At 39.5% G+C, this 12,613-nt stretch overlaps 3 protein-coding genes across 4 annotated transcripts; 2 read left to right on the top strand and 1 right to left on the bottom strand.

The window, feature by feature from the left end:
* Positions 1–5,383: 5,383 nt before the first annotated feature.
* On the bottom strand, positions 5,384–6,808 carry LOC108853852 (E3 ubiquitin-protein ligase RMA2). Of its 2 annotated transcripts, XM_018627301.2 has the most exons (3): positions 6,723–6,793; positions 6,527–6,617; positions 5,384–6,109 (listed from the first exon to the last, which is right to left on the bottom strand). In XM_018627301.2, exon 3 carries the CDS (start codon positions 6,103–6,105, stop codon positions 5,524–5,526), a length of 582 nt encoding a protein of 193 aa, XP_018482803.1. In that variant the 5' UTR covers positions 6,106–6,109; positions 6,527–6,617; positions 6,723–6,793; the 3' UTR covers positions 5,384–5,523. The 2 variants fall into 2 exon arrangements, with proteins under 2 accessions (XP_018482803.1, XP_056853687.1); XM_056997707.1 differs by having other exon boundaries at positions 6,527–6,808.
* A 2,082-nt stretch (positions 6,809–8,890) lies between these two features.
* On the top strand, positions 8,891–9,800 carry LOC130503030 (GPI-anchored protein LLG3-like). Its single transcript, XM_056997708.1, has 3 exons — positions 8,891–9,014; positions 9,103–9,159; positions 9,300–9,800. Exons 1-3 carry the CDS (start codon positions 8,933–8,935, stop codon positions 9,641–9,643), a joined length of 483 nt encoding a protein of 160 aa, XP_056853688.1. The 5' UTR covers positions 8,891–8,932; the 3' UTR covers positions 9,644–9,800.
* Positions 9,801–10,305: 505 nt separating this feature from the next.
* LOC108855142 (formin-like protein 20) lies at positions 10,306–12,373 on the top strand. Its single transcript, XM_018628872.2, has 3 exons — positions 10,306–10,588; positions 10,767–11,054; positions 11,120–12,373. The coding sequence occupies exons 1-3, from the start codon at positions 10,451–10,453 to the stop codon at positions 12,152–12,154; spliced, it is 1,461 nt and encodes a 486-aa protein (XP_018484374.2). The 5' UTR covers positions 10,306–10,450; the 3' UTR covers positions 12,155–12,373.
* Positions 12,374–12,613: the final 240 nt, after the last annotated feature.

The following is a 12,613-nucleotide window of genomic DNA, read 5'->3' as shown; positions in this document are numbered from 1 at the left end:
GAGCATATATTCGGTGGGTTTGGGCCTGTTAGTGGGCCGGTCGATAGGGCCATTGTTTGATCTTTGGGTACTTTAGGTGCCGTGTTTGTTATGTATTAGTATTAAATTATATTTATTCGGAGTGCTATATCCAAGTCAATGAACTTCGGGTTTAGCATCTCATACCTCACTGAGTGACTCCCCTGTTGCTCATCCCTCTTTCTTCCTCATTTCAGGTGAGACAGACGAGTATATGATATTTGGACGGATTGGTGCTATTGGGCTTTTTATTTGGATTTTTATTTGGGCTTAGAGTGAGTGGAGTCGTGTGTATGGACCATTTTGTTATGATATATTGTTGTTGGCCCATTTTTCTCCGGATTGGAGGTGACGGGTGTTACAATTGGTATCAGAGCGGGTTCCGTCCCGGTTCCGTCCCGGGATGGCGATTAGGGGATTCGGTTTTCAATGTTTTCAAAAAATATATATAATAAATAGTAATTATGAAAAGTGGTTTTTTTTGGAAATTCTTTTAGCACCATTCTGTCCAATAATTACTAACTCAATTGCCTCTTTTTATTCCGATGAGTAAAATCATCGTCATTCACCCTTCGGATAACAGAGTTGTAGCCAGATGTTCAGCAGACGAGTGATGTCAGTTTGTCAGATTGCTCAGAGGTTTATCGGTTTCTTCAGTCATTATTTTGAGTTTTTTTCAAGAGTGGATATGTGACGTTTCAGCCATCACCCATTTTCAAGCCATCGCTCCACGAGTTTCTGATGTATGAGTTATGTGATTTGAGGTATGAGCCATTGACTGGCATGTGGTTTTTGTGTACGAGTATGTTGGTTTCTTTTGTACGCTTTGTTTGAAACTTGTGGGGATCGCTTTTAGACTGGGGGTGTGCCGGTTGCGTTGTGTTGATATTGGAGTTACACTTGGCATGTTTGCCAGGTTTTGATTATATTAATCGTTTCAGAGATGTGTTAGTTCGGACAGTTGCCAGAGGATGTTGAGAGCTATTTTTATTTTTATTTTAATCATTGTATTTGTACTTGGAGAGGTCAAGTTATTCATATATTCTTCAGAGATGGAGCTGAGTTTTTACGATGTCATTCTTGAGATGGATTCATTGTCATGACATCAAGTGGTGATTATTTTTCTGAGAACAAAAGTTTCATATTCCTGGAGAAGAGTAGAGTTTTATTGCATTCATGCTGAGGAGTTATTGGACATTGGAGCATATGGACTTTGGCGAACCATTTCGATGGCTACTAATGATGGATAACATGAGCTGCAGGATTATCTAGTTATTGAAGAGTATGAAAATGTATTTGAGACTTTTAGAAGGGCCACCAACAGCCGGAGGAGACGCTCTTAAGAATGAGCTGGAACTATCAGATAAGGGGTTCGCCATATGTATTACTTCTCAATAAGAAGCACCAGTATTATTGTGCTGAAGAAAGATGAGAGTTTCACGGCTTGTATCGTCTACTGAGATTTGAGGAAGGCAACCATTAAAATAAGTACACTTCCGCAAATCGAAGTTGTTGGGATAGTTGCAGCTTTATGGGTTTTCTAAGATTGACTTGGTATCAGGTTGATATAGCTGAGGAGCATGTACGGAGGCGGTTTTTCGTACATATTATTTATTTGTGGTGATTTCAATTGGATTCCCGAATGCACTGTTAGAATTCATGAACCTTATGAATGATATATTTTTGAACACTTGGATAAGTGCGCGATTGTATTCATCGACTACATTCTGATTTATTCTTAGAATAGAGAGGAGCATGCAGAGCATTTATGGATTATGTTAGGTAAACTAGGAGAGAATTAGTTGGTTGCTAGTAGTTTCTGGCAGAGGAAAAAAAAATTGGATTTTTGGGTCACGTGTTTCAGAAATTGGAATTTCTGTATATTCAGAAAGGATTACTACAAGTTCATAGTGGCTAACACCTAAGAGGTACAAAGATCCAAATTGTTACTCTCGTTGGCCTAGTGTGAAAAAGGATGTATCTACATTGTGTCGACATGTCAGATGATCAAAACAGAACATCAAATTTTAATGGAATATATTACACAATCCACTTCTTCCACATAGGAAACGGGATATGTTAATTGTGGGTTTCTCATTGGACTATGGAAGTCAAGTTTCATGAAGAATAATGTACAAGGAGACCGTCTTGCTAAGTTAAACTTGAGAGGGCATCTTCAGACTTGTGCTTAGCTCTACAAAAAAATAAAATAATAATAATTAAAGGAAGCATCTACCGTTGGAATAGTTCATGTAGAGTAACATTTATCACTCGAGCATTCAGATATCACTTTAAAAAGTTTTTTTTATAAGAGATTATTCGCACACATACTATGATGGACCAAAGTGGAGAAGCACTATGACATATATCAACCAATGGTTTAAAGGACGTTGAAGCAAATAGAAATGCTCAAGGATCACCTAAAGGAAGCTGGAGGCTTAAAAAAAAAATGCTGATAATGTCAGAGAGATTTAGAAATTAAGATTGTTAATGCAGTGTAAGGGGATCTAAGTCTCAGAAGCTAAAGAATTTTTTAAGCGAAGATATATGGGATCATATCTTATTTTGGAGCGAAATGGAGCATTGCTTATCGTTTGGGTTTATCAGAAGAGTTGTCAGATTTTTTTAGACTTGCTTCATGTATCATTTTTGAAAAAGGTCGTACAAGAGCCAAAGCTAATTTTGCAGCAGCCGTCAAGTGATTTTTGGTAAAAAAAAAAATAAAAAAATTATGCACCTTGTCACCCAATATATATTATAAGTCGGCAAGTGAAAGAAGTTCACAAGATCTAGGACAAGACATGGGAGACTAAAACTCAGATAAAGATTGATTATCCAGAGCTTTTACAGAATGGTATTGGACAGCGGATCAGATTTGAATTCGAGGACGAATTCCATTTAAGTGGAGGAGAATTGTAACGACCCGGTTTTGGGTAAAGCGATATGGTTTAATTTTAAATGATTATGTGTGAAAACCAAAGCCAATCTCATTAATTAAAACGTGGGTGTGTATAAGAGTTTGTGTAGCCCTAAGATATAAGTCAAGCCGTCAAGCACCTCGTGATTATTTGATCTCCTTCCCCCACTGCTCTGCTTCGTGTCTTCTCTCTATTCTTCTCAGAGGCACGATCTCGTAACCGTACGGAAAGCTTTGTCGCCATCATTAACAACACTCAATCTTGGGAGTTAACGAAGCAAGTGGCTGAAGATGTTATTGTTTGAGAAGGAGATGAGACACATCCATCAGTGTTGATCATCACCATAGTTACTACTCACCATTGGAGGAGACGCCATAGTTACGGAGCCGCCGCGCATCACCACCACCTGCGCCAATCCACACTACCACGAACCTAGAGTCACCGGAGAGCCATGTCCTTGTCACCGGAGTCATCGCTAGCCATCACACCGGAGGCTTGTTCTTCACCGATCACCAACGTGTCCACCGTAGCTGATGTCCGTGGAGTCATCGTTGTTCTTGTTGGTGTTGTTTAGCGGAGCTGAACGGGGACCTAGAGGAGAGACGAGCGACGGTACACCGCCGCCGTCACCGATCTACACGACCATCAGTGGTGACCCGCCGGTGGTGCATCCCATCTCACTGGAGTTCGATCTTGTCACCATCATCACTCGTGATTCAAAAGCCATGTAGCTAAGTATTCTTCCTTGTTATTTGAGATACAAGCAACCTTCATCACTTATTAAATAAAGCTTAATCGTATCATGCCATGCGCAGGATACAATCACGTCACTTTAGTATTACTTGTGTTTCAAGTAATTAATTCTAAAGTTGGACTGAGTTTTGTTGGACAAGGTCTTCGAGCATTTTTGTGATGCAATTGTCCATCTTGGCTAAGGTGAGGGCTATTCTCGTAATTTCTCGTACACGGCCTAGGACTTCGAATAAACATAGTTTAGTTCTAATATGTATCCGTCTTTGTAAATTGAGTCAGTTTGATGTTTGATTGGAGTCTGCTTGATAGTTTAGATTCTTTGCTTAAACCGGATATAGAAGTCTAGATGGTTCAACTTTGATTGTTTCATTTAGAACTGATATATTATAATATTATTAATATAATATTTATTTACTATGATTGTGTATGGGATTTTGCCGGGTACAGAGAGTTTTATCTGTAGGCCGGGTTTTGTGTTGGTTACGGTCAGCTTTAGTCGACCGGTTGATCGTAGCTGTTGGTCGATAAATCGTCTCCGGGCGTGTGTTGCCGAGCATATATTCGGTGGGTTTGGGCCTGTTAGTGGGCCGGTCGATAGGGCCATTGTTTGATCTTTGGGTACTTTAGGTGCCGTGTTTGTTATGTATTAGTATTAAATTATATTTATTCGGAGTGCTATATCCAAGTCAATGAACTTCGGGTTTAGCATCTCATACCTCACTGAGTGACTCCCCTGTTGCTCATCCCTCTTTCTTCCTCATTTCAGGTGAGACAGACGAGTATATGATATTTGGACGGATTGGTGCTATTGGGCTTTTTATTTGGATTTTTATTTGGGCTTAGAGTGAGTGGAGTCGTGTGTATGGACCATTTTGTTATGATATATTGTTGTTGGCCCATTTTTCTCCGGATTGGAGGTGACGGGTGTTACAACATTGGTTGTAAATTGAAAAGATAAAATGTGGGAATACATGAGGAAAGAGTGCAGATCTTGAAACTGGTTCGTTTCTACCGAGTGGAGTTGTAAAGTAGGAAAGAAGCAAGCAAAGATACACTCTAAATTTTATGTGTTTTGTGTAAATAAGGATTTGTTCGGCACTTTGTAAATCCGCTATTACATTTGGTGTTGTTATTATTATCTGATTACTTTTACGGCTCATTTTTACTCTACAGTAATATTTAAAAATTCTTAAAATTAGAATTCTAAAACCTGTTACCGATGTAGGCTGATAGGCAAATTCAATTACAACTTTTAAAGCTACAAATTTGGATCCCATAGATGAGGCCATGAGTGGTTGTGTCATGAGGACCCATAAGTCATCTCAGACTGCACTATGCTTTTAAATGAAACAGCTCACTTCAGTTTTATTTACAACATTTTTAATGTATAAAGAAAGAACCGTACCCAAAACATTAATATAATAAATTGATATTTCAACTTCTTCTACATATCAACAGTCTTATTCACCGTTATCAATCAAACGTAGGGTCCAAATTTTATTTAGAGTTTTTGGAAAGGAAAAAGCACCACCGTTTGCGTCGCGTTCTAGTTTCTAAATGCCTCTATCTCATCTTTTTGGTGTACAGATCCTTTGATTTGAAGACAAGCCTCCTTTGTGACAAAAAAAAAAGAAGACAAGTCTCCTTATCCATATTCTCACACCATCACATATTTTTTTAAGAGAATATCAAAATATACAAAAGCAAACTAGTGCCGTTTCTTGATTTTGACTTTAATATGTTCTCATCACACAATCCAACAACTTATACTTTTTTTTTTGTAAACCAACAACTTATACTTTAGTTCCATAAATATATAGGATAAGACATACAATTAGAAAAGAATTAGACACATAACCATGAAGCAAAGCAGGAACAAGTAGACTCTGCTTAGTGACTCATCCGCCTGCATTGTCCGCCGACTTGTGTAGCTGTCGCTCCGGTAAGGTGTCACGTTGCTTGAAGACTCTCCAAATAGTCTCCGATATACCATTTCGCATACCACACCAACCACTGGATCAGGCATTCTATACATGTACCGTTGACTCTCACCTTGTCCAGCACGTTGACCAACTCTTCTCAAGTCATAAACCGGACCGGATGGTCTGGTCGGTATGTTTGAACCAGACTGGGGGACTTTTTGTCCCCGCCCGTATATAGGGACAAGCGTAGCGTCCGAGACATCGGATTTGCAGACCGGACATTTTGGGGATTCCTTCATATTGCCGTACTGGTCGACGCGTTGTCTTGAATTGTTGGTAGAATACGTCCACTTGTAAATGCAGGGCCAACAAAATAAGTGGCCACACAAAGTCACGACCGGGTCACGAACCTGATCCAAACATATGTTGCAGTCGAAGTCTCCTCCAGAGCCACCCACTGCTGCTAGGTTGTCTTCTTGGTTGTGTATCTCCATTTTACTGAAACGTACAAGATAAACCCATTCACTTGACTAGTCGTTGTTTATTAAATGAGATACGAATTTTTTGAGAGATAAAGAAGAAGATAATAGTAGTAATGGTTTTAAAAGTAACAAGTTGGAGACTTTGGAGTTATTATGACGACTTGACCTAATCCCTTTTTTCAGGTTATTATTCATATATAACCATATAAGAAAAGAAACTAAATAATTACAGAAACGTAGTGGGCTAATTAAACAAAGAACTAAAGAAGTGATGACAAATGGGAAACTAATCAAATAACAGAGCAAGGAGTTTATTCATAGTCATATGATCTAAAACTGACATAGTATAATAAGAAACGGTGCAGATCTATTTAGTAGATACAAGCGCACCAACATAGATATATAAATAAAGACTGATGATTTAGAGACTTACTCGTTGAAGAGATTGTCAGTACCAATGGATCTCTGCCGACTTTAGATGCTAGTTTAGTAGTTTAGCCTTTGAAAACCACAGAGAGTTATTGCTGATGAACAAAGGGAGGAGAATTATTTGGAGTTAGAGAAAAAAGAATGGGTAAGAATAATAATAGATCAAGGGTGGTGCAGAAGCAGGAGAGCTGGTATTATACACAAACACAAGGGTGATGCAGAAGCAGGAGAGCTGGTATTATACACAAACACAAGGGTGATGCCGAAGCAGGAGAGCTGGTATTATACACAAACACGCACGCATAATTATTATTTTTATTTTACATAATTATTATTTATTACTTTATAAGGTGTAAAAACTAAATCCGAAAAAAAATATTTTAGTGAAGAAACGTCTACCTGATTCAAATTAGTAGATAACGTAACGAAATGACATTCTTGTTTCAAATATTGTGTTTTCTTTGTTTCTTTTACGTCCTTATTTTATTAAAAGTTCAGCAACGGACCAGCATCGTTTGTTTTAGAAAAGTAAACAAGAGTTACAAGACAATACTAAATAATGTTTAATCACAACTACAGAAGAACGATTATATATTCATCATCTTATAAGTTATTTCTTTATTGTTTACCAAAAAAAAGTTATTTCTTTATCAAAGAAAAACAATTATATATATTCATCAGTTGATATAACAATTTTGGAAAAATGATCTATAAGATATTAGAAACTGCCAAATTGACCCATGACTTATCGGTTTATCCAAATTTCATTTTTTATAAGATATAAATTTGACAGTTTATGGCAACACCATAAGACACCATCATGCCATTATTTCCCCATTTTTAAATCCTAGTAATTTTCCTTTTCCATTAGAATTATTTAATTTTTTCCTTGTTTCTAACTTTAAAATTTATAATTACTACAACATCTATATATATTTTTAAAATAAATATTTTAATATAATTACATGTATTAATTTTTAATTTATAAATAAAATTAAATCGTTTATAAGAAAAAAACATTTCTAAACTATTTAAATTTATTTGTTCAGTAAAGTGAGAAAAGAGAGAGAAGAGAAAGAAAGAGAGAGAAGCGGTGGCTCCGAACGTCTGGTGGCGCGTACACGCGCGTGCCGGCGTCGGTGGCCCTTTATAGTTGTTTTTAATCCTGTAGTTTTGCCGTGGCTTTAGATCTACCGTCTTCCAACCGATATACTGGCGATTTTGGGTTAGGGTTTTGCGCTAGGAAGGGCTCAGTTCGCGAGGTTTTTTGCTCGGTCGCATCTCTGCTTTCTCTGGTTTCGTGGTGAGGGTGAGTGGCGGTAAATCGAAGAGGTTGTCGGCTTGGAGATCAGTTTTTTTCGGGGAGTAGAGACTTTCTAAACTCTACGACCGTCGGCCCTTGATTCCGGGAGACAGTGGCTCCGTCAGCACCGTCATCGCCGGCTCCTGCTTCCGAGAGATGGTAGATCCGTTATTACTGCTCTCTTCGGCTTGGTTTATATCTTTAGTTTCTTTTAGGTTTTCTTTCTTTCTCTATGGGTTTGTGCTTCTCTGCCTCTCTGCCTTTTGATTCTTCTCCTGTTACGGCCGTGAATGCCGGTGGTGATAGATCGATTGTAGACGATTTTATTCAGGTATCCTCATAGATGGTGGTTGGTGTGGTTGGTGTGGTGAACCTGTCGTCTTAGGATCCGGATGAGATTGATCGATGCTCTCCGGTAGAGGATCTTCCAAGCGACGAAGGTGGCGCCGGTTTCGAGTTCAGGTTGGTGCGGCGGCGTGTATGCCAATGAGCCGCGAAGATTAGGGTTTCACACCCTTGGGCTGTGGGATGGGCTTTGAGCCCGGATTGTAAATTTTTCATATTTGGTTTGGCCCAGTAGAATCTGGGCTTTGATGTAATTCGGATGGGCTTGGCCCTTTTTATATAATATTATCTAGAAGGAAAAAAAACTATTTAAATTTATTTCAATTGAATGAGAAATTCATCTAATTTGTTATTTTCTTTTTATAAATATTTAATTATAAGATGCTTTTAAAAATTTAATGAGAAACCACTAATTGAAGTGTTTTAGGTGATGAGAAGAGGGTTGGAAAAAGAATTGCTGAGTGAATAACAATGTCAATCAGGTTGCCTTCAACGATTCGAATTGGTTACGGAATTACGGATATTAACCAGTTGAAGCTTAACCAGCAGTTTGGTTATTTGATGGTTTGTCTTGAAGGATTGATTAATATAGGAAAATTTATGTTGGCATGTCAGTGATATTGTTTCGTCTACTTCAACGATCCGCAGCATTTTTCTCTCCTCCTATAACTCTAAAACACGAAAAACGAAATAACAAAACAAAAAGCGTTTAATTAGAAAACCAAATGCGACAAAGAAAAATACAAAGGAGGAAACAGAAGCATGGAGATTTATCCTCATTGTTTGGTTTCTCTTCTTTCAATCATCATCTTGTCTGGATTCGCATCGTCTCTTCACATCTCTCGTAATTTACTAAATATTTCAAATAAAGTATGTGTCTATAAAAAATTGTTTCACGTTCTTGAAAAGCGTAATGAAATTTCTATGTGCAGTTGATGAATTTGAGTCACACCCAGCCACAAGCCGAGCTCTTCTTCAGGCAAAAAACACGTAAGAATATTTTGAATCATTGATCGTATATCGGCTATCGCTCATACATGCTTCAATCATGATTGGCTAATAAAAAAAGAACTAATTATAAATAAGCAAGATTCAATGTATTGTTTAATATGTGATGTGATAACAACAGCATGCAAAGAAGATTTTGCAAGCAAGAATTACACAATCATAACGAGTAGATGCAAAGGCCCAAACTATCCAGCCAAGGCATGTTGCTCCGCCTTCAAGGACTTTGCATGCCCATTCGCGGAAGCTCTTAACGATGAGAAGACAGAATGTGCCTCCACAATGTTCAGCTACGTCAATATCTATGGTCGATATCCTCCCGGTATATTCGCAAACATGTGCAAAGAAGGCAAAGAAGGGCTTGATTGCACCGACGTAATGGCCGCCACATCATCTTCTCATGTATCGATCCCTCTTGTCTCCACACACGCATTGCTTTTCACCGTTCTCTTGTTTTGCCTCTTCTAAATACGTTTTTTTATATATATGTTACAATATGGGGATATTATATGAACATTTCCATCGTTAATTAGTTGCGGAGTGACACCATTAATTCTTTCATGCAAATTCTAGTTTTGTTTAGGCTCTCGTTAACTATTTTTTTTTTCTTTTTAGTAGTAACATGAATTATGCGGGATTGAATCCATATGGTATCGTATCAACAATACTATAAGAACAATAGGGATACACATCTGAAGTACTTGTGAAGATCTCGTTGCACGCCACATAACTAGCAAGCATGTTGTGTGGATCATCATAACATTTGGTAACGTCAGAGTTAATCTTGAAGCCCTTGATATATATGGTCAGTAGCAAATTTGCCACATGAGAATATGCAAAGATTATCGGTGAGCAGTAACACAAGCGTACCGTTGAATCTTAATCATCTATCATATGTTTATGTTAGACGAAAATGGGTCAATCATGGCTGGCTAAGCCACACACTTGTCCAGTTGTCCGGACATCACAACCACCATTTGTGAGTTTTTCGGACAACAACCACATCACCATGAAACGACGTCGTTCAATTATATGAACTTAACCCAAACAAACGGGGCAGAACCAAAATATTCAATATCTGTGGGGACGAAGAAACAAATATTAATACACAAATAAGAGAAGAAGTCGGGTTTAGCTTCTGCTTGCCTTGCCTTCTCTCAAAAGGTTGGAAGAAAACGAAACACACAAGCTTTGCTCTCCTCCCAAAAGCGATTGATTTCCTTTTCTGTTACCTCCTTTCTTCTATCACTAATCGAGATTCCAGTAATCGGATCGATGGCGTCGGGTCGGGTCAACGCGGGATTCGATTTCGGATCCGATGATATCCTCCGCACGTACGACGACTTCACCAACCAGGACTCCTCTAACGGTTCCAACTCCGATCCTGCGATCTCCGCCACCAACTTCAATAAGGTGAAATCCAGATTCCGCCTCTCCCTTAATATTTGGGATTCTAGGGTTTTCGATTTGGGAATTTCATAATTTCGCCTTAACCGGTTCGCGCGATCGTCCCGGTTCTGAATTTTCCTAGGTTAATCGAAACACATAGACATGCCTTGTTACTGAGTTACTTTTTTTTTTGTATTTTCAGGAGTTTAACAAGACTAGGATGGCGAGGTCTTCGGTTTTTCCTACGAGCTCTTACAGTCCGCCTGAGGACTCTTTGAGCCAAGATCTTACCGCCACTGTTGAAAGAACCATGAAGAAGTATACAGACAACGTGATGCGTTTTCTCGAAGGCATCAGCTCGCGCTTGTCCCAGCTTGAGCTCTACTGCTACAACCTTGATAAGACTATTGGTGAGATGAGGTCGGATTTGACTCGTGATAACGAGGAGGCTGATGTTAAGCTTAGATCTATGGAGAAACATCTTCAAGAGGTTTGTGTTTATGTAATGTAGTTTCTTAAACTCTGTACCGGTTCTAATGGATGTTTTTGATGTAGGTTCGTAGATCAGTACAGATTCTCAGAGACAAACAAGAGTTGGCTGATACTCAGAAAGACCTAGCGAGGCTTCAAGTTGTGCATAAAGATTCATCTTCCCCGTCTCACTCCCAACAAAGCGAGGAGACTTCTGTTCCTGAGCCTAAGAAGAGTGAGAACACCTCTGATGCACACAACCAGCAGCTTGCGCTTGCTTTGCCTCATCAAATACCACCACAGCCACCAGCGCAGCCACAGCCCCAGCAACAACAGCAGCAGCAGTTTTACATGCCTCCTAATACACAGCTTCAAAACACACCTGCACCTCCTCCACCATCTCAGCCTCAAGCACCACCGGCGCAGGCTCAGTTCATGCCCCAACCTCCTGCTCCATCTCACCCAAGCTCAGCTCAAACTCAGTCGTTCCCGCAGTACCAGCAAAACTGGCCTCCTCAGCCACAGGCGAGGCCACAGTCCAGTGGAGGCTACCCAGCATACTCGCCTGCACCACCAAGCAACCAATCTCCAGTAGAACCGTTGCCAAGCAGCATGCAGATGCAATCACCATACGCTGGACCTCCTCAACAATCGATGCAAGGTTACGGATACGTTGCACCACCACCACCACAGGCTCCTCCTCAGCAGACAAAGATGTCTTATAGCCCACAGACAGGCGATGGGTATCTACCCTCAGGACCTCCTCCTCCTCCCGGGTATGCCAGTGCCATGTATGAAGGTGGGCGGATGCAATACCCACCAACTCAGCCTCCTCCGCAGCAACAGCAGCAAGGCCATTACATGCAAGGTCCACAAGGTAGTGGGTACGCACCTCAGCAGCATCAGGGAGGTGGTGGCAACACAGGGACACCACCTCCGGTTCTAAGATCAAAATACGGTGAACTGATAGAGAAGCTAGTAAGCATGGGCTTCCGAGGAGAACACGTGATGAGCGTGATTCAGAGGATGGAGGAGAGTGGCCAGCCTATAGACTTCAACGCACTCCTCGACAGATTGAGTGTTCAGTCCTCAGGAGGGCCTCCCAGAGGAGGGTGGTAAGAGAAGCCACAGTGGCTCCTCTTCTAGGCCCTAGTTTTATTGGGCCCAATAGATTGGGCCTGTTGTGTATTCTTCTTATTGAACTCAATTTATGTTTTCCCCAAATAATTTCGTGTGCTTGTTTACTTTTAGTCTGTCACTTGAACCCAAATCTAAACTCTTTGAGTTTACTAGGGTTAAACCGTACACGCGGGTGAACAATTTCAAAACAGTTAAACATATTTCAAATTTTAGTATATATTTGAATATAGTGTTCCATATATAAGTGTTTTGTAAATTTTTGCATTAATATTTAATGCTGCAAAAGATTATATTAATTAGATATTATGTTTACTTTGTGGAAAGAGATACAAATGAATATTTGATTGTGATATATCATTTACTCATTACTGATCTTTCAAAACTGAAAAGTGATTTTGTTCTGTATTTTTAGTCTCTAAATGAAAAATGAACCAGATG

This window comes from Raphanus sativus, unplaced genomic scaffold, assembly GCF_000801105.2.
Source record: "Raphanus sativus cultivar WK10039 unplaced genomic scaffold, ASM80110v3 Scaffold0777, whole genome shotgun sequence".
NCBI lineage: Eukaryota > Viridiplantae > Streptophyta > Magnoliopsida > Brassicales > Brassicaceae > Raphanus > Raphanus sativus.
The sequence above is the reverse complement of the archived record's forward strand: the minus strand, read 5'-3'. Positions and strand labels throughout refer to the sequence as shown.

Coding starts and splice junctions, on each gene's coding strand:
- LOC108853852 (XM_056997707.1), bottom strand. CDS start 6,105: ATGGAGATACACAACCAAGAAGACAACCTAGCAGCAGTGGGTGGCTCT.
- LOC130503030 (XM_056997708.1), top strand. CDS start 8,933: ATGGAGATTTATCCTCATTGTTTGGTTTCTCTTCTTTCAATCATCATC. Junction 9,015..9,102: donor ATCGTCTCTTCACATCTCTC/GTAATTTACTAA, acceptor TTCTATGTGCAG/TTGATGAATTTGAGTCACAC. Junction 9,160..9,299: donor TCTTCTTCAGGCAAAAAACA/CGTAAGAATATT, acceptor TGATAACAACAG/CATGCAAAGAAGATTTTGCA.
- LOC108855142 (XM_018628872.2), top strand. CDS start 10,451: ATGGCGTCGGGTCGGGTCAACGCGGGATTCGATTTCGGATCCGATGAT. Junction 10,589..10,766: donor CCGCCACCAACTTCAATAAG/GTGAAATCCAGA, acceptor TTGTATTTTCAG/GAGTTTAACAAGACTAGGAT. Junction 11,055..11,119: donor TGGAGAAACATCTTCAAGAG/GTTTGTGTTTAT, acceptor TTTTTGATGTAG/GTTCGTAGATCAGTACAGAT.